Raw genomic sequence first — 19,567 nt, forward strand, 5'->3', positions numbered from 1 at the left:
TATCCCCGGCCCACTAGCTTAAATCCTTCAAGCCTGAAACACTGAAGACGCCTCTGCAGAGGGGGAGACCCAGCCACCGGCTTCCTGCTTTACCTGTCGTGTTCAAACAGCGATGAAGAGGGGCTAACAGCGGCTGAAGCAAATAATTTGCTGCCAACCGCGGCTGTTCTCTGGACATAGTGATAACGGTGGTGGTGGCAACTCTCTGAAATTGTCGCGCTGTCAGTTTATCTTGAAAATGAAATAAATCCAGAATCTACAACAAAAATTACATGAAGTAAATACCAAGCTCTTTGCAAGGAGTGTAATAAATAACTAAAAAAAATTTACAGTATTTCTTTAAGCCAAAAAATAAAATCACTGCAATAATACTGCCTGAACAGAATTATTCACAAAATCTAATATGAAAGAGTGTAAGAGCTGAAGAGACTGTGTTTTTAATAAAGTCTTTCACCAAGTTTATAAAATAGGTGCTCATTGTAGATAACAGGAAAAACCAAGTTTTTAGAAGAAAACTAAAATCTTCCTAAATCACTATAAATGTTTCCTATTTTTTCCAGTACATTTTTTCCAGTGTATTTTTTCCAGTACATTTTCTGTATATTTCTTTCTTCTTTTTAACTGAGGTCACACTTAACATTTACTTTTGTGTTTTGGGCCGGGGATATAGCTCAGTGGCACAAGCACCTGCCTAGTTTTGTGTTTTGCTGAAATCTTTTTATATAAATTCCTCAAAAAATATACTCAAGCTGGGTACAGTGGCACACACCTACAGTCCAGCTACTCAGAGGCTAAAGCAGGAGAATCACTTGAGTCCATGAGTTCAAGGCTAACCTTGGCCAGGCATGGTTGTGCACCCCTGTAATCCCAGCACTTGAGAGGCTGAGGCAGGAGGATCACTTAGAGCTCAAGGCCAGCCTGGGTTACATAAGTGAGTCCAAGGCAGCCTAAACTACATAGCAAGACCCAGTCTCGGGGGAAAAAAAAGCTAACCTGGGCAATAAAACAAGACACCATCTCAAAAAAATAAATAAATAAAATAAAAAAGAAATAAGTCACGCATGGCTGTGCATGCCGATATTCCAGCTCCATAGCAGGCTCAGGCAGAAGAATTGCATATTCAAGGTCAACCTGTGCAACTTAGAGAGACCTTGTCTCAAAATAAAATTTTAAAAAGGGATGGAGATGCAGCTCAATGGCAGAACACTTACCTAGCATGTGCAAGCCCCTGAAGTTAACCCCCAGTATTAAAAAAGAAAAATAAATTCAAGCTGTGAAGATTTATTAAACTATTCCCCAATTTCCAAATATTCAATTTCCCCCTAAAGTTTGCTATTATAAATAACACGGTGAACAGAAACTATTTGCTTGAAGCATATAAATATATCTAGGATCTAAAGAGCCTGATGTGTTTGAACCATCCCAGAGAATAATTTGATTTTATTATCAAAAATAAGCAACCAATAGAAAAGTTCATTTCTGAATACTGGGTTAACAGTGATGCTTTTTGGAGACAAGAATTTTCTGCCTAAAAATAGACTCTGGCATTGCCAAAGATGGACTCAGAAAGCCTAAAACCTGTTGCTTTTTATCATTTAAGTACAGACACCTTAGGCCAGGCATGGAGGCGCATGCCAGTAATCCCAGGACTTGGGAAGCTGAGGCAGGAGGATCGTTGTGAGTTCAAGACCAGCTTGGGCTACAAAGTGAGCTCAAGGCCAGCCTGAACTGCATAGCGAGACCCTGTCTCAAAAAGACAAAACACACACACACACAAAGTATAGACACCTTAGTTACTAGTCTTAGAAAATATTTACTCTTCATTACAAGTAACAAATTTAGTATTTTTCAAGAAAGATCTTGAGGCCAGGCATAAAGGTACACATCTGAAATATTTCCCAGCTACTTGGGAATCTGAGGCAGAAGGTATCTTGGTTACCTTCCTCTCGTTGCTGGGACAAAATACCTGACACCCAAAATTAAGGAAGGAAAGGTTTATTTCGCTTACAGTTTGTGGAGATTTCAGTCCATACTTGGCAAGTTACAAGGCAGAGTGGCACATGGCAGAGGGCTACAGCTCATGGCGGCAGAACACAGCAAAGCAACAAGCACACACAAGGGAGGAATGGCGGCAAGCAGCCTCTTCCTCTCCCTTACATATGCAAACTATCCACCCCAGGACGGGTGTAGCTCTCACACCCATAATCAATCAAACTCTAAAATCCTGCCCCATGACCATATGAGGCTTTGGGGGGACACCCCGACACAAACCATAACAGAAGGACTGCTTGAGCTCAGGAGTTCAAGGCCAGGCTAGGCAACATAGTGAGACATTGACTCTATTTTTATTTTATTTTATTTTGGCACTGGGAATTGAACTGAGGACCTTACGCTTGCCAGGCAGGTGCTTATACCACTGAGCTATATCCCCAGCCCTGATTCAGTCATTTCAATTTTAGAAATTTTTCCTGTAACACCTGCATACGTCCCAAAGATTTATGTATTTAAATGGCAGTATAGTTTGTAGTAACAAGAAAATAGAAATAACTCAAATATTCATCAATAGCAGACCGGTTAGATAAACTTGGAAACACTAACCTGACAAAATACTAAGTACACATAAAAAAGAATGAGGAGCAGGAGGTATAAAGAGAACTAAGGTGTGTTCTGTACATGGACCAACTACCCATGATGAATGTAATCATTATGTACTGCACACATGTACTAATAAAAAAGAAAAAGGACAGATAGAAATAAAAAACAATAAAAGTAAAATCTGTGAAATGACTCTGCATGAAATGACAGACACGGAATACAAAGTGTGATCAAAATATACAGTGAATAAATTTAAAAACCTTCATTACGGTAAAAGACGTACTGCCATTAACATCCCTCAAAATATTCCTCCTCGTTTCAAACACACTTATGCCATAGCTTTAGACACTTGGTGAAGAAGTTCTAGAAGTCTTCTTTCTTAAATGTCTTTATGAGGTTGTGATCACAACATGGTAGATGCTCCTGCCAGGTGCCACTGAATAGAAAAGCATTATAAAAACATTACAGTGGGTCTTCATCCACTTCATTCAGTGGCTCTGGTATTGTGTGACTTCTGGCTCACCCCAAAGTCAATATGACTATGAAAGGTCAACATTTTCATTGATTCAGGACATTCAGACAGCCGTGACAGCACAACTAAAGACACGAGAGAGCAGTGCCGGAACCGCTTTGGAAAGCGGCAAGAGCAATGGGAAGTGTGCTGGAAAGAAGGCGAGTACTCTGGGGAGGATTAATGGCAATGTGTCTCTCACTGTAATAAATTTTTTTAAAACATTCACTGTATTTGTAGTCACACCTCATATCATTAAATGGAGCAGGCAAAATGAAAAGCAAGGTACTCAGCAGGTTATCACTTGAATAAAAATTAGAATTACATACACACATATACTCATATACCCACATATAACTCTACAGACACCATACACAGATCCTTTCTGAAAAATAAATAAAATCGGTGGCACTGACTACCTCTGAGGAAGTGCCTCTGGCAGGCAAACTTCTCAGTTTAATCTTTTTTGCTTTTTAAATTGTTATCATGGTGGTTTTCCTCCTTTCGCTAAAATCTACTTTAAAAATTAATTTAAAAGATGCACCAAGGAAAGATAGAGCCGGGTGTGGTGGTACATGCCTGTAATCCCAGCACCCGGGAAGCTGAGGCAGGAGGATCACTGCGAGTTCAAGGCCAGCCTGGGCTACAAAGTGAGCTCAAGGCCAGCCTGAACTGCATAGTGAGACCCTGCCTCAAAAAAAAAGATAGAGAATATAATGAAACTTTACAGTTTTACATGCTAGCTCTGGAGTAAGCTGGTCTAGTCACTTAGGAATGGTGAGACAGTTTTCTTTTTCTTGGAGTGCTGAAACCCAGGGCCTCACACATGCTAGGCAAGTGTTGTCTCACTGAACTCCATGCCCAAGCCTGGCAAGCCATTCCCTAAATCTAACAGTTACATCCCTCTGTTCCATAGGTCTTTATTCTCTTAGGAAAAAGGCCTCTCCAGGAGGACTGCTGCAAGTTCAAGGCCAGCCTAGGCTAGAAAGTGAGTTCAACGTCAGCCTGAACTGAATAGCGAAACCCTATTGCAAAAAGACCTCTCACTGAACAATAAACATAAATATTATATTGCTCTTACTTCAATCTTATTTATTTATTTTTTGTCCTTTTGAGACAGGGTCTCGCTATGCAGTTCAGGGTGGCCTTGAGCTCACTCTGGAGCCCAGGCTGGTCTTGAACTCCCGAAGATCCTCCTGCCTCAGCCTCCCAAGTGCTGGGATTATAGGTGTGCACCACCATGCCTAGCACTTACTTCACCACGCCTGGCACTTACTTCAATTTTAGAGGAACATTTAAAGTCCTCTTTCTCTAAATAAGCAGATAATCCTGGAATGGTCAAAAGAAATGAGATGATTTACCTGGGGGCAAATGTCCCTGTAGTAACTCTCTGGTGAAAGAGACTGTTGGGGACAAGAGGCCAAGATCTTTGCAATCAAGTCACATTTCTTCCAGTCAGCAGCTGTTGCCTCTGCATCACTCCCGCCAGCTGCCCCCGCTGTCACAATGGAGAAAGTTGTCAAACACCAAAGTAGTTCCCTATTTAAAGTCTCCTGTAATAAATGTTCCTTAAAAAAAAGTTGTATCACACACAGAGACACAAAAATGAAGACAGCAGACTCCTTAACAAAAGTCAAACAACCCAGAAGACAATGTAGTGACATCTTTAAAGTACTAAAAGAAAAAATTGTCCACCTATAATTTTGTACCCAGCAAACACTATTCAAAAAGCAAGGTAAATGTGAGGCATAGTGGCACATGCCTGTGAATGCCAGCACTCTGGAAGGCTGAGACAGGAAGATCACAAGTTTGAGCCTAACCCGGGAAACTTAGTAACTTAAGCAGGCCGTATCACACAATATAAAAAAATTTTAAAAGGCTGGGGAATGTAGTGCAGTGTGCAGGCTGTGTGTTCTATCCCCAATACTGTCAAAAAAAAAAGGAAGATGAAGTCAAGACTTTTTCAGATAAACAAAAGCTAAAAGAAGTCATTGCCAGTAGACCTAAGAAATGTCAAAAGAAGCAGGTACAGGTGGCTCATACCCATAACTCAGCACTCTGGGAAGCTGAGGCAGGAAGATTCCAAGTTTGAGCCCAGCCTGGGAAATTTAGTGAGACCATGTCTCAAAAAATACAAAACGGGTAAGCATATAGCTCAGTGAAATTCTCAGTACCACAAAGGAAAACTAAAAGAAAATTGTCAAAAAAATTTCAGGCAGAAGGAAATTTGGATCTACACAAAAAAATGAAAAGCACTAGAAAAGGCAAATATTAGAAAAAAAGAATATATATATATATATGAGTAGGTAACAACAAATATGCACATGCACAAGCAAGGGGAAAATTTCATTAAAAAATAGGGCCAAATTTTCTTACAGCAGCTCTCTAATTTGTATGCCCTGGGTACAGCCTAATCCTTATTTTATTTTCCTTTTTGCAGTGCTGGGGATCAAACCAAGGGCCTCATGCACACTAGCGAAGCACTCTACCGCTGGGCTAAACCTCCAGTTCTCAGTCTGGTTTCAAAGGCAAATGCTGGAATCTGAGTGATTCACCTCAGACTCTGACACAAAGGGACACGGAAACCAAAGTAACAGAAACACGCGTTCTCTTACCGCCTGCTCCTTCCAAAATGCCCCGGACTACTGCCTGAACACCACCAGGTCTCATCAACCTTTCAGAGAGCAGTTGCCCACATAGTCGGCGAAGCCAAGCTGGGGTCCGACACCTAAGCTGTGTCTTCGCACCTGTGCAGGACTGAGGGGGAAGAGGAACGTGAATGATGAATGTCGATGAAACAGATTTGATGTGTAAACATTATTTTTTATTAAGTACTGAGTCATACTGACAATTAACACTGTGTTCTACAGACTTCAGAAGAGCAAAATTTTGGGGCTGGGCTGTATATCAGTGACAGAGAATGTGCTTAACCCTGGGTTCAATCCAGGACTGAAAAAAGAAGCATTTTTTTTTCCTTAAAAAAAACCAACTCTTGGGCCAGGGATGTAGCTCAGTGGCACAAGCGCCTGCCTGGCAAGCGCAGGGTCCTGAGTTTGATTCCTGGTACCAAAACAAAACAAAACAAAACAAAACAAAAAAACCCACCCAACCCTTTTTACAAAACCTTCAGCACTACTTTTTTTTTTTAGCATAAGAAAGTAAGAACAGAAATATCAATGAAATATCAAGCCCCCAAATAGACAAACACATCATGAGTATAATGTACTGCAGAACACAAAGTGAATGTGATCAGTCTCTGAATGCAGTCCTTCCAATCAAATCTAGCTTCCAGAAAGATTTTTATGACCATTATTTTGCTACTGAAAGAGCAGTTCGCCACTGTGAAGGATGAGCTTGGATACTCTGATTCCTACAACACTTCAGTTTCAAGAAAGAGTTAGATTTCTTCAAGGGCTCCTTTTTCAGAGACCCGTGGAGCCATCAAAAACCAAGCAGACTTAGCATTTTTATTTTGTGCTACAATGTTAATTTGGGGGCTGCAGGTGTAGCTCGGTGGTACAGTGCTTGCCTACAATTTTAATTTTGTGCTAGAGTGCTGTTGTCAACCACTGTATTTTACTAAATTAGTGATAGAAATAGTTAATCCTTAGTAGTCTGTCTTCTTTCTTTTCTTTTTAAGGAGGATTAATAATTACCATTTATTAAAAGAGTATGAAGTAGCAGGCACTATGATAAGTACTTCCCACATGATTTTAAAAGGGACTTACAAGCAAAGCACTGTTAGTATCCCCATCTTATGGGTAAGGAAAGTGAGGAATAGAAAGGTTTACAAACCGATACACCTGCATTCTGGGGTTGAATTCTGGTGTACCTAACCCATATGTTTGCTTTTTTGTTCTTATGATGCATTTTGTTTAATCTGGCAAACTGTGGACTCATTCATATAGTAGTGGACTATGAAGCCAGAGATGCCCAAAGGAAGCTACAGGAGTATTCTAGGGATGAGGTGAAAACGACTCAACTAGGAGACATCTTTACGCCAAGCTGGTCCCTGTTCCTTCCTCACAGACAATTCCTTTCGTCTCTCACTCTTTACATATCTAGCTTCATAATGAAAACTTCGGTACTAAAAACAAGTAGACAATTCTATGTGCATCATCAAAGAAAATAATTTCAGATAAATAATCATTTTTAAAGAAAAACAGGGGCTGGGGATTTAGCTCAGCAGTACAGTGCCTGCCTGGCAAGCGCAAGGTCGTGAGTTCAATTCCCAGTACCGGAAAAAAAAAAAAAAAAGAAAAGAAAAACAGGAACTACTTAACGCCAGCAGTATACCAGTCTGTTTTTCAAACAAAAGAACTAAGAATAGAAATAATAGCTCTAATTTTAATTTCTTGACTTCAAATACTCCTTTCAAAGAGGTCATCCAAATACTTGTGCCAAACGTACATACTATCAAACAGCCAAATTCTAGTTTAAAAGACTCAGTTTTAAAACAAATAGACTAAACTTTACAGAAAACTGCTATAAGCCTTTTAAAAAAGTGATCATAATATTCTTTTTTTTTATTTTAAAGAGTAAAAGAAGGATAACATAATAATAGGGGGACTTACCAAATTACAGACAAAGTGGTTGGAAATTATCAATGGTTATTGTTTTACATATTGTTATCTACAAGATAGTTTCTCAGGAAAACAAACAGACAAATAATAGTGAGTTACAGACAAAAGAGGTAGGACATTATCAAGTTGTTGTACTATACTTTGGTATCTTCAAAGTGGCTTCTAAAGAAAATAAATAGAGCTATACATGAGTGACCTATTGAATGATCATTAACTTTTCTCAATGATTGTTGTAGGAAACACATAATGATAGAGATGCATCCATTTACGAAATAGGATAGGAACAATACAAACATTGAAGAGTTATAGATAGATTAGTAGGAAAATATCAATGGCTGCTGTAATACATGGTGGTATCTTCAAAGTGGTTTCTCAGGAAGACAGAAATATGCAAGAAGGATCTAACAAGTAGTTACAGCCTAAGGGTTGTAAAAAATCAAGTGAGCCGTCTGGGGCCAAAGCCATTTTTTGTAGCATTTTCTCTCCAGCCTCCCATCGCATTGGGACCCCACAACCAGTTAGTGTCCTCTCCCCAACTGTCAGCACAGGCAGCAGGAATCCTGCTGCAGACTTCTCCGGAGCTCCACCACAGCCTGTACTGTCAGGGGAAGAATGGCTTCCAGGGAGTCTGCGCAGGTATTGTGCAAGGTCCTCCTGGTTTACAGCTTCCGAGCGGCTCTCGTGAACCCAGTCCACAGGACCTCTGACTCCGTGGGCTTAGTCTGCATTCTCATGTTCTCTGAGTCCTTGTTCAGCTGCTGCTCCTCCGCTAACTCTGGACCTTTCTGGTTCTCAATGGCAGGAGCAAGTGTGACCCGTTGTATGGCATGTATTCCCAGGGGTTTCTCCATGTCTGAATGATTCACACATGTCCATGGGTGGGCATCTGTAGCTGGTGCATGGTGGGCCAATTGTGTCATTGTTTCTCTGTGTCATGGTAGTTCTCAATTGAGCGGCGTTGGCTGGCTTGAGGGCCTGTGTGCAACAGCGTTCCCCGCCCGTGGCTCCCCGTGTGCCGGTGGCCCTCCTTCAGGGCACCTACGAGGCAGGGAGCGAGCCGGCCAGAAGACCAGCGCTCCCAACCCGTGGCTCCCCGTGAGCAGGGGGCCCTCCTTCCGGGCACCTACGAGGCAGGGAGCGAGCTGGTCGGAAGACTGGCGCTCCCCACCCGTGGCTCCCGGTGCGCCGGTGGCCCTCCTTCTGGGCGCCTACGAGGCAGGGAGCGAGCTGGCCATAATCATAATATTCTTGGGAAACTGACTGTCATTCCATGAAAGAAAAGGTCCTTTACATTATCCTGAGGGTCAAAGTCACTTAGTTTTATAAACACCACTTCATACTCGAAAGGATGAAGTAAAGCTTAACTAGCGCATTACATGGGGAACTCAAGCTATCTAATTTTCCAGAAGACAACACACCACACACTATCAGGTAATGATTCACCCGCAAGAGCCCCCGGGCCTGAATACCTGAGGAGGTCCTCCTTGGAGGATAAGTAATTCCCGGACTGCTAATGGCTGATACACTTGATCCAAGACGTCTCTCAAGGCCCCCCTGGACAGGGTTCGTTCCTCTTCAGTTAAAACCTAAAGGAAATATGGACTTGACTTAGCAAGAAACAGAAGGCTTGTGAGGGGAGAGAAGGGAAGGCTGCTGTCCTCTCTTCATTTCCTTCCACATGGAGGAGGCTGTGCTAGGAAAACACTCCTGGCTCTCTCCATCCATCACTCACTACATTTATGGACAAGAGATATGACTTATCTTATTGGTACTTGAAATACACTCATTGCCAGTTTTAGTATGCACTGTTCCATTCGTTCCTCTTTTCTCGTGGGCCGTCCTCTGTCTCACTGCGTAGGGACATATGTATGTCTTGCCACTGGGCAGAAGGCACTGCAGTGCTTCTGGAACTAATTAGTGTGTCTAATTCTGGAATGCCGTTGGACTTTTCTCTACCTATAAGCTATCTCCTCCAACTTCATCCTTACAAGCAATAGAAGTGACATTTTGATTTTCCATCTCTCTTATTCTGTTAACTGGTCTTTTTACTCATTCTGAACTTGGCCAGCAATGAGTGGTGCTGTTTTGGGGCATCCTTGAGCACCAACAATACTGGTCCCCTTTGGTGATTACCACTCACCCTCACCCAAACAGCCAGGGTCCTGTCCCTATGTGTTTAGCACACTGCGATTCAAGTGCTACCCATGGCAGTTGCTGTTGGTGGGATCTCATCCAGCTTCATACTGTACACTCATGGAACCTCCCTCCACCAACCCCCTCCCCTCCCCTCCTACTTGGGTCTGTGTGTTTCCCTTTTCTTTTCTCTCCATTGCCTACAACTCTGGAGTACGTCTTAGCCTTGGTAACAGTAATAAGGCCTTTGATCTAGATTACCCTAGCTCAGGAAAGTACAGGCTATACACACTGCTAGAACTGTCAACTCTTATCACCTCTGCTCTGGGACACTGGGGAGCTCAGAATTTTGTGCTACCTCTTGGATAATAGCAGCTTTTGGGCAAAGGCTTCTAAACACATGCAGGAGAGAAAACAAACACAAAACGAACAAAAATAATATGAGGATAACATGGGCAGGTAAAAGAGAAGTAAAGGCATGGTGAGACCTGGCTGTATGGCTAAGAATCACCCTGCATATGAGCCACAGTGACCCTCAATACCTTTATATCTAAATTTTGTGGGCTGGGGATGGAACCCAGGCCCTCATGCCCATCCTGATGCAGTTATACTTTAACAGCTATTTCTGGCTAATTCCCAGGCTGATGCCACTGGTCCCCATGGGGGCAGTGGTGGTCTTCTCATGGGGGACATAGTGGGCCCTGCTATGTCATACTTATGAGTGTTACCCCCCAACTAGTGTGTGAATTACTTGAAGACCACTGTCTTATGCTGCTGCACTCGTGAGAGCAACTTCCACAGTTCAAATGTCAGCTGGCACTTAACTGCTTCCTGACAGAGAGACAGTGCAGAACAGACTTGTACCCCTGACAGCGAATAACAACAATACCACTGGACCAAGAGCTCTATATTCTTTCTCATTTGATCCTCCCAAGAAATTAATGAAGAGGATATGAATGACTTAACCCTAATATTAGCAGTAGTTACTATCGGACCAGCACTAATGGGAAAATGACCTAGGTACTTGATAGACAGTAACCTTCCAAGTCAGGTAGTAGACACATTTAGAAACAGAGGTTTGAAGAAATAGCCTCCGACTGCTATTCCGCAAAATGACAAGGGACAGATGAAATGGACTCTCCAGGTGTGCAAAGGACCAGCATCCAACAAATGTGGCTTCCAACCTCACCAAAGAATTAATTTACGCACTGATATGCCTTGACAGTGGACATAAGTTCTAGATCTTTCACTGGGTCCATTTTCAAAGAACTAAGAGTTGTGTTTAGAATGACCATACACAAACACATATACACAATCTCCCTCTCACTCAATCTCTCGGTGTACATTTACCTCTTCTGCAAGTGTCGGTGGTTTTCTTTTGGGTGGGCAGAATCCCAGTTGGCAGAGACCTGCTGCAATATCCCCTAAGTGGCGGCAGAGAATCAAGCTCCCCAGAGATGCATGTCGAGCAACATCTAGGAGGACGCTGCAGCTGGTGTAAAGTCTCCGGGCTGCATGGGGGGCAGCATCCAGGCTCACCACATCTTGAACGACAGCACCGAACTCAGTCCTGTGTTTCAGAGGGACTCCAACACCAGCCACGAGATAGGGACAGACACCCAAGGTGACTACAAATTGCAAAGCAGACTGGACGGTCTTCTGCTGTGTGATACTAAGTGTATCAGGGCTCAGGGCAGGAGCAACTTCTGGAGTCCTCGGGTTGGGTTTACCTGGATTGAAATCAGCTGCGAGGCGGATCATGGTTTCCTTCAAGCACAACAGCAACAACAAGGTCTGAGAAGTAAAACTCCAAGTGATGTCCACAGAGCTTTGCGGCCACTCTGCCTGATTAATGATTTCATCCCGTAGGAGTTTCAGTTTCTTCCACTGAGGATCCCTCAGAATCTTGTCCTCCAAGGCAGAGAGGTTAGATTTCAAAGTAGCCAGTAAGACATCGTGCTTTGTGATGTGTAGTGAACTTGAACCCGATCCTTTTGGGGGAAAAAAACAAGATTATGTACAAGGCAAACAAACTGTAACTTTCTCTGTGTAGAATGCCTTGCCCACTTTCAGCAAGGGCACTGAGGGTAAGGGGAGGACGAATAGGCGGAACATGGGATTTTTAAAGACATGAAACTATTTTTCTTAAACAGTTCTGTATGACACTGTAACAGTGGAAATTTAACATTCATTTACCCAAACTCCTACAACTACATACCAGCAAGAATGAACCAACTGTAACAAAGGCACCACACTAATGTAAGACATTAATAATGGAGGAAACGAGTTGGAGTGGAGAAGGAGCTATGGGAACTCTCTGTACTTCCTACTTATTTTTTCTACATACGTAAAGACACTGTAAAAAATAAAACATATTGGGTACCAAAAGTGGTGGTGCACACTTTTCCCAGCACTCAGGAAGCTGAGGCAGGAGTATCACCATGTGTTTACGGTCAGCCCTAGCTACACAGTGAGACTTTGTCTCAAGAATAAATAAATAAATAAATAAATACATGCACTAATAGTTTTTAAAAGCCTTAATGGGGCTGGGAAGCTAGCTCAACGGTACAGGGCTTCTCTATCATGTGCATGGCCCTGGGTTCAATCCCCAGCACCACAAAAATAATAACCCTTAACAAAATATTAGTGTTATGGTTTGTGTCTGTATGTCCCCCCAAATCCTTACACTGTCATGGGGCAGGCTTCTAGATTTTTAATTGATCCATACTCCAATGCTGGGATTATGGGTGTGAGTGCTCCCCCTGGCCCTGGGGTGGGTAGTTTGCATACAATGTAAGGAAGGGAAAGAGGCTGCTAGCCGCTGCCACTTTCCCCTTTTGCTCTTGTTGCTTTGCTATTCCGCCACCATGAACTGTTGCCCTCTGCCGTGTGCCACCTGGCCTTGGAGCCAGCCAAGTACAGACTGAAACCTCCACAAACTGTAAGCTAAATAAACCTTTCCTTCCTTAATTTTGGGTGTCAGGTATTTTGTCCCAGCAACGAGAGAAAAGTAACCAAGACAATTAGTAAACCAAATCTAGCAACATATAAAAAGAATAATACTTCATTACTAACTGGTGTTTATCCCAGGAAGGCACAGTTGGCTTAACGTTTAAAGCTCAATCAACATGATTTATCCTATTAACACTTTAAAGGAGAAAAGCTACGTGATCATTTCAGTGAATGCAGAAAAAGCATTTGACAAAACTCAGTACTCATTCCAGATAATAACTCACAATAAACTGAGAACAAAAGGGAATCCTCAATCTAAAGAGCATCTATGATTGGCCAGGCATGGTGTAATCCCAGCACTAAGGAGGCTGAGGCAGGAAGATGATTGCAAGTTCAAGACCAGCCTAGGCTACAAAGTGAGTTCAAGGCCAGCCTGAACTGCATAGTGAGACCCCGTCTCAAAAAGACAATAAATAAATAAATAAACAGTATCTATGAAACACTTACAGTAAATAATATATTTAATAGTGTAAAAAGGGCACCCAAAATAACCATTCTTCAACTTCATTTCAACATAGTACTGGAAGTCTTTGCCATTGCAGAAAGCTACATAGAATTAAAAGGCATGGAGAACAGTTATGTAGAAGAGAGCAAGTGTCAGTTTGAGGTGGCTCCTACAGACCAAAAGCCGGACAGGAACGACAAGTGCAGTCACTGAAACATATCAAGTTTACAAAAATCTAACACTCAAAATAACAAACAGGTAACTTCCTTGGGTTACCTTTGGAGATTGCTCACTTATTATTCTAAAAGCTGATCAACAGAGGAACATTCTCATCCCAACTGTACTAGGGTATATACAGGTACATAAGCATAGACAAGGGCTTCAAAGTTGTGTTTGTTTTGGTGATACCAGGGATTGAATCCAGGGAGCACTGAGTTATATTCCCAGTCCTTTTTCTGTTTAGTTATTTGAGACAGGGTCTTGCTATCCCACTAAAGTCCCCAAGCTGGGTTTGAACTTGCAATCCTCCTGCCTCAGCTTCTAAAATGCTGGGATTGGGTGATTTACTTGTTTCTGTTGCAGGGGGTGTGTTTTGTTTTTGTTTTTTTGAGATAGGGTCTCACTATGTATTTCAGACTGGCCTTCAATTCACAATATAGCCCAGGATGGCACTGATCCTCCTGCCCCAGCCCTTACCACTCCCAGTTGATACGTGTTCTTTATTATATTTTTAAAAATATTACCTTTAGTAAATATGCATCATTTATTTACTAAAAAGTTACCTTAAGATTATAAAATAATATATTTTATATTACCATCTTTATAAAAAGGAAAAATAGGACTAGACATAAAGTACTGTGGTAGGGTGCTTGCTTAGCATCTGAGATGCCCAATGTTTGATCTTTATCACTGCATGGTGATGGTGGCCCAGGCCTATAATCCCAGCACACAGGAGGCTGAGAGAGGAGAATTACAAGTTCAAAACCACCCTGGGCTACATAGTGAGTTCAAGGCCAGCCTAGACTACATAGCAAGACCTTGTGCACCTCACCAAAAAGAAAAAAGAAAAAAAAAGATGGAAAATTTACGTTTCCTAGAATGTTAGCAATGGTAACTTTGAGCTAATTAAAGTATTTTTCAATTTTCTTTTTCTTTTTTTTTTTAAACCTTTAGTGAATACAAAATGCTTCCATAAAAAGAAAAAGTAGTAACCTTTTTTTTAAATTTTTGAGACAGGGTCTTGCTACGTAGTTCAAGCTGGTTTCACACTCAGAACAATCCTCCTGCCTCTGCCTCCTGAGTGCTGGGATTACAGCCATATATCACCATGTCCAGCCAACATTTTTTTTATTACTGAAAATGAACCTAGGAATTGTGCATGGTAGGCAAGATTTCTACCACTGAACTACACCCCCAGCCTACTGTTCTTCAAAAATAATGAGAAGCTGAAGCCATGATATGCAGCTATAGGGGCTGGGGATTTAGCTCAGCGGCACAGCGTCTACCTGGCAAGTGCGAGGTCGAGAGTTCGATTCCAGATACCGGGGGGAAAAAAAAGTGGTCAGATATGCAGCTATAATCTTAGCTACTAAGGATGCTAAGGCAGGAGGATCACGAGTTTGAGGCTAGCCTGGGCATCCTGGTGAGGCCCTGTCTCAAAATAAAAAATATAAAAAAGGACTAAGGATATAGCTCAGTGGGAAGGTCCTGGGTTCAATCCCAATTTTGGGGGGGGGTATGAATATGAATAAATAAACATAAATCAAAAGAGTAAGAATTTTACAGTACTTTCCTAGAACTGTTCTGACTCACTAGCTTTAACTTAATTCCTTCGGTTCACGGAGAAAGGAAATGAGTGCTCGCAGAGCTTGCCGCCCCTTACCGTCACTAAGCAACCTTTACACAACTTCCTGTGACATTATGAGACCTCTGAACCCAAGAAAGTGATTTAACGAAATCATGAGATCTCTGACACAAAGAAAGTGATTTAACAAAAGCTCTTTGTGAAGTTTTTCCAAAAGCCTCTTTATGAAGTAGTCTTCTCTGCCCTCTACTGGTGATGAAAATAAAATCTATGGTCCTTGAAAATAAAGGAAGGCACAGCCTCAAAGCAGCAGTTCTCAAAGTGTGGCACAGAGACGTGGGGGGCTCCTACAACCCTTCCGGGATTCTGCAAGCCCCAAACTATTTCACAATGTGGCTCAGTGTCAGAGTGCTTGGCTGGCATGTGTAAGGCCCTTGGATCAATCCTTTGCCCTAGAAAAACAAAAAACTATTTCATAATAAACACAAAGACATTCCTTTGCCTTTCTTACTCTCTTTCATGACTCTCCAGAGTATGAAAAATTGATTGATGAGTTCGGATTCCATGTCGTAACAAACCTTTCAGAAATTAATGACTGAGTTTTAGTATGGTATAAAAAACAGACACATAAAACCTCCCTTTCCCAACTACCTATCTATGTGTCTAGGTTTCCTTTACCTACTTTAATCAAAATGATCATGCCAACTGAATGAAAGTCCAGCTGGGAGGGCCTGGAGCTGTAGCTCAGTGGTAGGGGGCCTGCCTAGCAGGTGTAAGGCCCTAGGTTTAATCCTCAGCACTGCCAAAAAAAATCCAGTTGTCCTCTAATAAACCAAACATAAAAAACTTGAATTCATGCAAAACCATGCTACTCTTTCAACCAGTTACTTTACTTTGTAGTTATTTTTCTTTAAAAATGTCATTTTGTTGCTGGCTGTGGTGGTGTACACCTGTAACCTTAGCTTCTCAGAATTACAAGCTTGATGCTAGTACCACAAAAAGTCATTCATTATGTTCACATGGAATGGGTTTACTATTTTTTAAATAAAATAAATATTTTAATGGTTTTATTAACTTAAAATCAATTTCTACTGTAGTAATGTTTAACCCACACAAAATCTCTTTGAAGACTATTATTAGACAAGATGAAGGGAATAAGGGTAGGGGATAGAGGGGTGAGGGAGGATAATAGATGGGATGAATATGATCAAAATATGTTACATGCATATATAAAAATATCATCTTGATATAAAATATTTTGTAAAATTAAAGGGCACAAATATATATATATATATATATATATATATATAAGATCTTTAAAGCCCTCACCAATTTCTAAGAGTATACAAGAGTCCTGAAACTAGAAGGTTTGAGAATTACTGTCTTAAAATTAAGGTTTTCCAAATTTTAGTCATATACCACACAGTTCCTGCCATTTATATTAAGTGTGTAAGCAGGTACCCAGCAATGCTGTTGGCACTAGTCAAATGGCTCCAGCCACAGGCTAAAGAGGCTAAAGCTTCGGGTGTGATGGTGCACACCTGTAATTCCAGCACTCAGGAGGTTGAGACAGGAGGATCGTTGTGAGTTTGAGACCAGCCTGGGTTACCAAGTGAGCTCAACGCCAGCCTGAACTGCATAGTGAGACCCTTGTCTCAAAAAGACACACACACACACACACACACACACACACACACACACACGAGGCTAAAGCTTTGATTATCACTAGTATTAGAATCAATGGGATGAGGGTTCCTTGTGGTACAAAGTTGGCTCGAGATGCTTTGGCTTTTTTTTTTTTTTTTTTTTTTTTGGATTTTTTCCGGTACTGGAATCGAACTCACAACATTGCGCTTGCCAGGCAGGCTCTGTGCCACTGAGCTAAATCCCCAGCCCCTGAGATGCTTTTGCTTTATGGCAGAATGAGGTAGAATAGTTCCAGCTATACTATTATTCTCTTTATTCATTTCATTATTTTAAGTCATTTTAAAAAATTAAAGCCGGGCATGGTGAAGCACACCTGTAATCCCAGCACTTGGGGGGCTGAGGCAGGGGGATTGCTGTGAGTTCTAGGCCAACCTCAGCTACACAGTGAGTTCAAGGTCAGCCTGAACTGCTTATAGAGACCCTGTCTCAAAAAACAAAGACAAACAAACAAAAAAATAAGCTAGTTATAGCTAATACATCATTCTAAGTACTTTAATGTATATGTGTGTATATATATATATATATTTTTTTTTTACTTTAATGTATATTAATCATCACAAAATCCTGGGAGGTGTGTTATATTATGCTATTACTATTCTCATTTCCAGATGGGTAGACAGAGGTTAAGCTCTTCTCCCTAAAGCACACAACTTGTGAAGTGGCAGAGCCCGGATTCAATCACAGCAGTCCAGCTCCAGAATTCAGCTTCTGATCTACTACATTCAGACTCAAAGTTTCTCCAGTACAACCCCAAATCATTCTATAGCACTGAGAAATGCCACCCTAAAATGTCTACCCTTTATGACAATCAAAGTGTCATGATTTGCGTGGTACTTTTTATTCATTTCAAAGTGCAGAGTGGGGTGTGGCAGCAAGTACTTACAATCCCAACTACAGTACTATGGAGTGTGAAGGAGGAGGATCACTGGAGCCAGAAGTACAAGCCAGTCTGGGCAAAATAATGAGACCCTCTCTTAGGGAAACAAATAGCCAGCACGATGGTGCACACCTATAATCCCCACTACACTGGAGGCTGAGGCAGGAATATCAAAAACTTGAGGTTAGTCTGGGCAATTCAGCGAGACCCTGATCTCAAAATAAAAAGGGATGGGGATGTAGCTTATCACTCTCTGAATTCAAATTCCAGTATCTCTCATAGACACACACACACACACACACACACACACACACACCAAATATCAACAAAGTGCAAAGCAACATGGTATGCAAGAATAAGTATGACACTACTTTGATATTTACATATTAGTAGGATTCTCAGCCCCTGCTCCATCCCCCAAGTAATTAAATTTTATGGACAGATCAGTGAACCTGTTTATTTTTGTTTTGTTTTGAGAGAAGATCTCACTATATAGTTCAGACTGGCCTCAAACTCACATAAGTCCTCCTGCCTCAGCCTCTTAAATGCTGGGATTACAGACGTGCACCACCACGCTTGGCTGAGTATGTGCCTTGTGCACACAAAGCCAAAGCCCTGGGTTCAATCCCCAGCAAGGCCACACCCCAGCGGCCAGATGCACACAGTATACAACAGACTACATATACAAAATGATATCATTTTACTACACTACTTATTCTTTTCAAATAAGAATTCTTGAATTCCAGATGTTAAATGAGTATGTGTATATAATTTCACCAGAGGGCTTTTTTTTGAGACAGAGTCTCGCTATGTAGTTCAGGCTGGCCTTGAACTCACTACATGGTCCAGGCTGTTATGGAACCCACCAAGATCCTCCTGCCTTAACTTCCTAAAGGCTGGGATTACAGGTACCAATATACCCAGCTCTACAGAGGGCTTTGTACAACTGAAGTATAAGTGTTTCGTGATCATCAATTATTTCCATCCTTTTGCTTATTTAACTTTATTCTCAGTGATACTGTAGACAGTTGCATTGTTAAACAACTACTATAACCTCTGTGTAAGTTAAAACTGTATTTTGTAGTTTGACTTTTAATTGAGTCAACTGGGCCAATATAGCTCAGTGGCATAAGTGCTTGCTTGGCAAGCCCGAGGTCAAGAGTTCGATTCCCGGTACCCCCCAAAAAAAGAAAGATTTAATGGAGTCAACATAGTACACTTATGCTATGTGTGTGTGTGTGTGTGTGTGTTACTGAGGATCGAATCCAGTGCCTTCACGCTGAACAACATCTTCAGCCCTTTTATTTATTTTTGGCTTTGAGACAGGGTCTGGCTAAATTGCTAAGTTGCCCAGGCTGGCCTCAAAAAAGAAACCTATGTTTAAATCCTAGCTGTCACTAGGGACATCACCTCGTGGCTTTTCATGTGTCCTTAATTTACTAATTCTATAAATCCCTTCTCCAAAAATATATCCTCCAGTTACAAGGAAGGCCCTATTTGTTATGTCCTTTCAAAGCTCCAGGTAACACCCAAGGCGCTATACTGAATACATCTGCCTGAGTTCGAAAAGGGGATTGGGTAGATTTCGGTTCTAGGTCCGTGGTCTACTCCCAATTCAACTTCTTGTGCTTGGACAGGTTATTTAATCTCATCAGCTCCTCGTTTACCGAAGGAGAGCGCTGGGCTTAACCAGTCCCACGGTCCCCTTACATTCTAATTGGGAAGATCATGTCAAGTCACCACAAAAGATTACGGTGACTGGAAATCCCTGAACACTTTCTCCAAACCCAGCTCAAACGTCACTGCTTCCTATTTCTGGACATCTTGGCATTTTGTGAAAATCTCAAGCGTCCCCATTAGCCCGAACGCCCTCAAGCGGTTGCGACCTGACATTACATCT

General features: G+C 41.7%; 1 protein-coding gene across 2 annotated transcripts in view; it reads right to left on the reverse strand.

The window, feature by feature from the left end:
* The window catches only part of Tango6 (transport and golgi organization 6 homolog), a 200,609-nt gene that overhangs the window by 180,594 nt on the left and 448 nt on the right, over window positions 1-19,567 (reverse strand). For both annotated transcript variants that reach the window (XM_005403579.2, XM_013503936.1), the window contains exons 2-6: window positions 11,173-11,813; window positions 9,159-9,275; window positions 5,722-5,863; window positions 4,468-4,604; window positions 94-256 (exon numbers count right to left, since the gene is read on the reverse strand). In XM_005403579.2, the coding sequence (XP_005403636.1) occupies window positions 94-256; window positions 4,468-4,604; window positions 5,722-5,863; window positions 9,159-9,275; window positions 11,173-11,813 (1,200 nt within the window). The remainder of the gene's footprint in view (window positions 1-93; window positions 257-4,467; window positions 4,605-5,721; window positions 5,864-9,158; window positions 9,276-11,172; window positions 11,814-19,567) is intronic.

Source organism: Chinchilla lanigera, unplaced genomic scaffold (assembly GCF_000276665.1).
Source record: "Chinchilla lanigera isolate Chin_1 unplaced genomic scaffold, ChiLan1.0 scaffold00083, whole genome shotgun sequence".
Lineage (NCBI taxonomy): Eukaryota > Metazoa > Chordata > Mammalia > Rodentia > Chinchillidae > Chinchilla > Chinchilla lanigera.